Source organism: Micropterus dolomieu, linkage group LG05 (genome assembly GCF_021292245.1).
Source record: "Micropterus dolomieu isolate WLL.071019.BEF.003 ecotype Adirondacks linkage group LG05, ASM2129224v1, whole genome shotgun sequence".
Classification (NCBI taxonomy): Eukaryota; Metazoa; Chordata; class Actinopteri; order Centrarchiformes; family Centrarchidae; genus Micropterus; species Micropterus dolomieu.
This window is the reverse complement of record NC_060154.1, coordinates 23,477,460-23,486,189: the sequence shown is the minus strand read 5'-3', so window position 1 is coordinate 23,486,189 and position 8,730 is coordinate 23,477,460. Positions and strand designations below refer to the sequence as shown.

At 42.0% G+C, this 8,730-nt stretch overlaps 1 protein-coding gene across 1 annotated transcript in view; it reads right to left on the bottom strand.

Moving 5' to 3' along the window:
* The window catches only part of LOC123971296, a 4,797-nt gene extending 2,816 nt beyond the window's left edge, over window positions 1-1,981 (bottom strand). The window contains exons 1-2 of the mRNA XM_046050014.1: window positions 1,865-1,981; window positions 30-1,210 (exon numbers count right to left, since the gene is read on the bottom strand). Coding sequence (XP_045905970.1) covers window positions 30-1,175 — 1,146 coding nt within the window. The 5' untranslated portion in view covers window positions 1,176-1,210; window positions 1,865-1,981. The remainder of the gene's footprint in view (window positions 1-29; window positions 1,211-1,864) is intronic.
* Between the last annotated feature and the right edge of the window lie 6,749 nt (window positions 1,982-8,730).

Below are 8,730 nucleotides of genomic sequence, written 5' to 3'. Positions count from 1 at the left end.
TTGACCTCAGGGTCAGTGCCAGAAATCACCTGAAGGTCTTCATCTAATTTAGGCCACCCTTCCTTGGACTTGTAAAGGAAATCAGGTCCCATTATCCATCTCCTTCCATTCAGGAGATCTTCTGCCCTCATTCCTCTTGACGCTTCATCTGCTGGGTTTTCCTTTGTCCCCACATATCTCCACTGATCAATATCAGTTGCCTCCCTGATGACTGCAATTCGGTTGGCCACAAAGGTATAGAATCGCCGGTTTTCATTTGATATATATTTAAGGACTGTTGTGCTGTCCGTCCAGAAAACTGACTTCTCCAGCCTAAGTTGCAACTCCTTCCGTAGCATGCGGTCTACTCTGACAGCAAGGACTGCAGCTGTTAGCTCTAGGCGAGGAATTGTTGTCTGCTTCAGTGGAGCAACTCTGGCCTTCCCCATCATAAATGCAACATGCACTTTATTGTCCCTTTCCAGTCTTAAGTAAGAGACAGCTCCATACCCAACCTCGCTGGCATCAGAGAAGTGATGAAGCTGTATAGTGAGAGGGTTGCCAAAGTCATTAGGCTTAATGCAACGATCAATCTTGAACCTTGCCACCTTGTGGAGATCTTCCAACCAGCCAGCCCATTGCTTAGTGAGAACATGGGGAATAACTTCGTCCCATCCTAGGTTTCTTTTACAGAGTTCCTGCAGTAACAACTTTGCCATCATGCTGAATGGAGCAAGGAAGCCCAATGGGTCATAAAGGGAGCTGACCACCGAAAGAATTCCTCTTCTCGTCCGTGGTTGCTCTTGTACTGAGGCCTTAAATCCAAATTGATCAGTCTCAACGTACCACTGTACTAATGTACGTTCAACAGGAAGTTGATCTGTATCCAAATCCAGCTCCATCATGTCTTTTGCTCTGTGGACTTCACTGACAGAGCGCAACACTGCACGACTATTGCTGACCCATTTTGACAGAGTGAATCCTCCCTTCTGACAGAGTGCAGTTAAATCCTGGATCATTTTCCTAGCTTCCTCTTCTGAGGCCATTGAACGGAGGCAATCATCAACATAAAAATTGTTTTTCACTGTACTCACAACTTCTGGAGGGAAGTGTTCTGCGTTGTCATCTGCAGTTCTCCTTAAGGCATAATTGGCACAGCTTGGCGATGATGCAGCTCCAAATAGATGTACCTTCATGCGGTATTCCTGCGGAGCCTGTGCAGTGTCACCACCTGGCCACCAGAGGAAGCGGAGAAAGTCAACGTGCTTATTTGAGACATGAACCTGGTGAAACATAGATTGGATATCAGCCACTATTGCAATAGGCTCCTGCCTAAATCGGACTAAAACTCCAATGAGGCTGTTGGTGAGATCGGGGCCTTGCAAAAGCTGACTATTGAGCGATGTTCCTTTGAATGAGGCTGCACAGTCAAAAACAACTCTTAGCTTGCCCTTCTGAGGATGGTACACCCCGTGGTGAGGGATATACCACACTTTCCCATTGTTCTTTGTCAGCTGGTCAAGAGGAACTGGCTCAGCATGTCCCTGTGTTATTATTTCGTTTAGAAACGTGGTATATTCCTCCTTAAAAACACTGTTCCTGTCAAACTTTCTTTTCAGGCTACATAAGCGCTGTTCTGCTATATGACGATTATCCGGCAGGGTAAAATTTTCCTGTCTGAATGGCAAATCAATGCAGTAATGACCTCCAATTAGCTTTGCTGTGCTACTGACAATATCCATGAACATAATATCTTCTCTGGACATTTGAATCTGCTCTTCTGATGATATCTCATTAAAGTCATGGTGATACTGCTTGACAAGCATTTCTTGCAGGTGTTCAACAGAGATGCGATTTGCTGTTACGGCAGAATAGCCACTCTTACCTCTACAGCTTCCACCATGAAGAGGACCATTAATGACCCAGCCAACCTTGGTTCTGACAGCATATGGGCCCTCATCTTGGCTATTTATAACTTCCCACGGCTCCAAAACCTTAGGGGCGTCAGTTCCAATAAGTAGATCTACACTTGCATGAATGTCATAGAGTATTACATCCTTCAAATATGGCCATGGATCAATATCTGCTTGTCGTGGAATATTAAGTGTAGACACAGGTATAGTTCTTTGAGTCAAAACATCAGGAAGCTCTATGAAATCTTCAGCACCCATGCCAGATACTTCCAGACCTGACAAAACATGAGCATTCACAACCTTTCTTTGGCCCATTGTTCTCAACAAAATGCTTGTCTTCTTACCTCGCAAATTTAACCTTTTCGCCATGGTTTCTGTACAGAATGTGCCGGAACTGCCAGGATCCAGAAAGGCATATGTCTGCATGATCTTATTAGTCAGTTTGCTTCTGACTTTTACTGCAACAATAGAGAAGGTAGAATCATCTTCCACACCGGCCCCAATATGGCCACATGTCTGAAAAGTTACGGTTGAATCACTTGAAAGGCTCACAGGTGGTTTGGCTTGTCCTACAGATGTACCTTTATCCTGTCTTTCTATATGAAGGACCCCAGGGTGTTTCTGAAGACATACATGGCAATCCAATCGACTCCTACAGTCCTTGCTTGTATGGCCTACCTTCAGGCAACCAAAACATATACCCTTGTCCTTAATGAAGTTGATCTTCTCCCGGTGTGCCTTGGCTTTAAACTGTGAGCACTGACCCAGTGTGTGGTTTCTCTGCAGGCAGAAAAGACAGCAATAAGTGGAGGTTGTGCTATGTTCTGCAGGCCGTGCCATAGCTTCTTCCCTCACAGAAGTGACATTCGTAATGTAGCTGCTTTCCTTCCTTCTTTGTCGTAGCTGACTGCTACAGGAGGCCTTGACATTGACAGGCCTTGAAGGATGTTGAGGATCTTGAATGTTTCCAAACACTGGATCTGTAACAATTTTCACTTGTCTCTCAATAAAATTTACAAGATCAATGAATGTAGCCCTCTGTCCACTTCTTTCTTGCAGATCACATGCAATATTCCTCCATTTTTCTCTTAGTTTGTAAGGAAGTTTTAAAATGATACTCCGCATGTTAGCTGGTAAATCCAGTTCCCTCATATACATTACTTGTTCTGTTAAGTTTGAACATCCTCGAAGAAACAGAGAGAATGATTGTAATCCTTTTACATCTTCACCTTTGATGGGTGTCCAGTTGAATATTTTCTCCATATAGGCAGATGCAATTTTATGTTCATCTCCAAAGTGCTGAGCAAGAAGACTCTTGGCTCTGTGATAGCCTTGATCTGGAGGTATATGCTGACAACTATGCACAAGATCCTTTGGCTGCCCCCTAGTGTATTGCTCAAGGAAGCTCAAACAGTCGCTGGGATTATTCGTTTTCTTCTCCACTACATTTTCAAAGGCTCTAATGAAGGATTTATATTGCAATTATTATTATTATTATTATTATAATTACAATTATTAAACTAACCAAAAATAAAGACTAAACATATATATATAACAATTAACTAAACAAACAAACAAACAAAAAAACATTATCAAAATATGTATACATATATACGTATTTCTAATATAAACAAAATCATAATAATAATCAATTTAATTAACAAATTACCACTACTGAAAGCAAACTAATGTAGCTTCAACATTGGGAAAGCAGCAAAATTAAAATGGAGGTATTTAGCAATTTAATTTTGGATAAAGTAGTTAGGAATCAACGATTGGGTCGTTAGTCCAACTGCTTTAATGCCAGCTGTTCCAACATGGTTATTACCTCAGCCTAGTTGATCTCTCTCTACTGAAACAGGTTTGTTCAAGTAAAAACATTTTAGATATGCAAGCTTATGTGAACACTATGCTACATGAGAAATATGGGTACTGCGTACATTTATTTACGGATGGTTCTAAAAATCCAGAGAACGGAAAATCCAGCTGTGTTTTTTACATTCCAGAATTAAAAATTAAGGTGTTTAAAAGATTAACTGATCATTTATTGGTGTAGCAGAAATGATGGCAATCTTGTTAGCATTACAGTGGATAGAGGAAGTCAAACCCATGAGAATGATAATTTGTTCAGATTCAAGCGCAGCTCTGGCTAGTCTCAAAAGTACAAAGTCAAAATGTAGGGAGGATATTATGTTTGAAATGTTGTTATCTTTATACAGAGTTAGTAGTCTGGGGATTGATGTTCAGTTTTTATGGGTCCCAGCACACATTGGAATCCAAGGGAACAAGATGGCAGACACTTTAGCTAAAAATGGGATGAAAGTAAGTCGGGTAGAGGTGGCAGTACCAGTTAGCAAAGTAGAGATCAAAGCATGCTATTTATGGGATAATGGAAATAAAGGAAGACATTTATACAAGATTCAGCAGAAAGTGGGGGGAGGAAAAGTCATTGGGGAAGAGCAGGAGGGAACAGTGTCAATTTAGTAGAATTAGACTTGGTCACAGGAAGTTAAATGCATCTCTGCACCTTGTTGGAAAACATCCATCTGGAAATTGTGGGACATGCAGTCAACCGGAAACTGTGGAACATGTGCTGTTTGAGTGCACTAACTACTCAAATGAAAGACTGATTTTAAGAAATGGACTGGAACATGAAGGAATTAAACAAATGGACATCAAAACTATTTTCTCAAGTAACTCCTGAAATATAGTCCTTAAACACATCTCAACTTATTTACGACTGAACACAAGGATTTAAGCATATGTAACTATGATACAGTAGGTGGCGATAATGTTCCATCTGGTTGCAAGTCACCAGTAAAAAGAAGAAGACATACCCGCAGGAAGAAGTAGTATGTTTTGCGCCTTTATTTTGAAGGTTAAGCACGCAAACCGGATGTCTTCTCGATACCAACGTTTTTTACTAGAACACTCCGTTTATTTACCTGACTGAGCTCTGTTCGGTCGCGATATCGCAGTTAACACTGAAAATTAAATAAGACAACAAATGGAGACAATACACAAAGTACTTGGCTTGGAGTGGATGGACGGTACGAGTCTTTTAATATTTCTGTGTGTTTTTCTGTTGTTGACTGATGTTTTGAAGAACAGAGTGCCGACCAACTTTCCTCCTGGACCCTGGGCTCTTCCTTTGATTGGTGACCTTCATCGCATCCAACCCTCCAGACTTCACCTGCAGTTCACAGAGGTAAGGACAGACATGCAGTATGAGAACTATTATTGGGAGTGTCTATGAGCTACAGTCCAAGTCAAGTCTCAAGTCAGTCGGTGTTAACGTATATAATGAATGTTGAATCATCTGCTGCGTGGAATCCAGGCTGCTTAGGCCATAAAACTGCATATAAGCTTAAAACTGTATAGAAAATTGAATATAAGATATAAGGAATTCTGTCACTGTAACCTGTTTACTACTTAAGGTTACAATGACAGAATTTCTGTAATGTGCAATGCAATTAATGACCGCTTATAAACTCTCAAACCTGTGTAGCCTAAAGGTAACTAAATAACAACAACAAACCTGTTACATGTTTGCAGCCAACAATAATTAACGTGATGGCAGCCAGCTTGACATAAATTATTACGTTAATCGACTAGTACAAGTTTGGCAAGCAAACAAACGCTGATAACGAAGACAGTCGGGGGTTAACCAGGGAGGACGCTAGGATTGAAAGACAGGGGGGGCTTAGCCCCCAGGTTATGGGTAACTTGCCCTTGCTAAATCTTTGCAATCTTTTGTTACTGCATTAGAACTACACTTATGTCAGCAACCAGTAAATAAGCCTATATGTTAACAGGTAAAAAAGTGACAGACATATTATCTTCTTCCATTTCTCCTCTGTTGAACCAAAGTTACGTAATGTTAGCTTTCAGAGACATCATAGTTGCAAGGGGGGAATTCATTTAGACCAGACTGAGTTCTTCTGTAGGCTATAAGCCTAAAGGTCCAGAGAATGATATTAAATTACACTAATTACTTTTACTGTACTGTAGATTGGTTCAGTCAGAGTGTGATTTTGCTCTGTAGTTTGGCTTGCATACAAACATACATACAACATACCTAAGATAAGGATCCTATTTAAAGTGGCTGCTGTCTGAATTTAATAACCTGATGGTGGAAGGACTAAAAGATTTGGAGTAATGATTACTCAATGTATGGATACATGTAGCCTATGTATGATTGCTTTTATTTTATTAGATTTTTATGTGGCTAAATCTGTGGGTATATGCTCATGTATAGAGTAGCCTACATTTAGCCAATAAATGCAGAAAGTTAAGTTGGTCAGAATATTAGCAAATATAATAAATATCATGAAATAATTTAGTTTAGGCTATGCCTTGGGGCCACTCAGCCAACAAATGCCTGTTGTTTGAAGAAAACAAAACAACCCACATTTCCTTAGACCTGTAGACCACTAACTGACTGGCCTCAGAATCCGCTGCCTTGCCAATCTCCTGCTTCTCTTTCCTAAAATATCTTCCACCATCCATCTGGTCAATGAATTGAATAATATAGTTTTTTACTTTATTTAACCAGGAGAGTCCCATTTTGATTAAGAACCTGTCTTGCAAGGGTGACCTGGCCTAGACAGGCAGCAGCATATAAAAAAAAAATTGACTGGTAAGCTAACATTTCATAAAGTCATTTTAAATCATTTTCACAACCTAAGAACATTTACATATTAAGGCATCTGCCTCTAAGTCTTTCATTTTGGATTTAAATGCATTTAGATATCAAGGTACAATAGCATTAACAGTGACACTATGACATTTGGTATTCACTGAAAACAACATTCTATGGGGACTGATATTGTTTTAAAACAGGCTAGTAGAGATAGGTAATTTTAATGGCATTCACATTATCAACACTAGTGTTTTCCAAAGCTAACTAAAATATCCCCTTTCCTTTACCTCAAGTAAATGTAGCTCAAGTTCAGCAAGTAACAGTCACTAACAACAACTTACAGTTTCACTCTGTATTAATCAACACTACTGATCGCAACAAAGCTCCGGTGACTATGCTAGCTGAGATAACTCTGCCCCATGAGGACTGCACACTCCTTAAGAAAGCGAACAAGAAGATTGCTGACCTTATGGAAGACATCCGACGACTTTCAGAGGAACTCAAAGAGAAAGATTCCCTGCTGACTGGCTTTATGGATGTGGCTTCAGTACAAGCCAAACAGATTGTTTCTCTTAGCGCAACCGCTAACATCCAGGACACTGTGTTTTGGGACCCCTCTAGCCTTCCCAGGCTTTCATCCTGCTCGACTCCGAAGCATCAGTCAACCAGGGCTGAAGTGGTAGTCCGTGGCTTTAAGAGAGGCTCGGATGGGGCTGCCTCTCCTCCACACATCGGCCTCTCCAACCACTATGCAGCCTTGTCTAACGACACTCCGGTCCATCCAGCGGATGCACCTGCGGCTTCGAGTCTCCCTGATACGGATCTCTTTCGGCGGACAGTGCCTGCCGACACTGTTGCATCTCCGCCACCGGCTACATCTCCTGCACTGGGCCACTGGTCTGCCGCTGGGCCTGATCGGCGGCCGCCATCCCGGTCAAAAACCTCCGCTTCCCGACGTAGGATCCTGAAGGAGGCTGTGCTCAGACGCTCCGGAGGCCGTCTCCACCCTGCACCGTCGGGTAGCCCTTCTCTCAGGTCTGTTACTGCTACTCCAACACAACACTCGGCAGCTCACACACTCCATCCTCAGTCCGCACGCAGTGTTGAAGCAGATTCTGCTCAGTCCTGCTCTGGAACCACACAACCGGCATCTCCTCGTCCCCTTTTCTCCCCAACCACACTAATAATTGGTGACTCCATAACCAGAAACATCTGTTTCTTTAACGCTACCACTCACTGCTTCCCCGGTGCCACCACGGCTGACATTTTAAAAAAACTCCAGGACCTAATGCCGTCGCTCCCGTCCTCCATCACATGAGTGATAGTCCATGTCGGAACAAATGACACAGCTCTTCAGCAGTCTGAACTGACAAAATCTGATTTTAACCGTCTTTTTAACTTTTTAAAGCAGTGTGGAAAGTCCGTTTTTATCTCTGGTCCCATTCCCACAGTTGGTCGTGGTGCTGGCCGCTTTAGTATACTCCTTGGCCTCCGCGACTGGCTCCAGTCCGCCTGCAGGGCTCATTGTGTGTGTTATGTGGATAATTTTAATATTTTCTGGCAAAGAATGCCTCTTTTTAAGACAGACGGACTTCACCCAAACAAATGTTAGCTGCTCACATACAGCATGTGGTGCGGTCCACACATGACTTACGTGAATGACTAATCATTCATGCAGCACACCTGGACACACCACCGCTCACTGAACAGATCTCTGCCTCACTGCCACAAACAACTGTCTCCACCTGCTGGCATGTAAAGCCGTCTGCTCCCAGCGCTGTTCCACAGACTTCTATTCCTGTCATCATCACGCATAGACCAGTAAACCGAAATGTGCACATCCCACACAGAAATATTAGTAATCTCTTAAGGATTAGGACAACTGCACCAACTCCAGCACCCAGAACAAACTCATTTAAAATGGCTCTCTTCAATGTGAGATCACTTTCAAGTAAGACTTTTATCTTAAATGATTTTATCTTGTCTGCAAATCTAGATTTTATGTTTTTAACTGAATCCTGGTTGCAAATGAATGACTATAGCCAGCTCTCTGAACTGTGTCCGCCTCAATATGATTGTTTTAGTCAACCGAGGGTCAGTGGTCGTGGTGGTGGGCTAGTGAGCGTGTATAGGGAAAATTTAAAATGTCATCAAGTACGCTGTGATGAATTTAACTCCTTTGAAGTTCTCACTCTT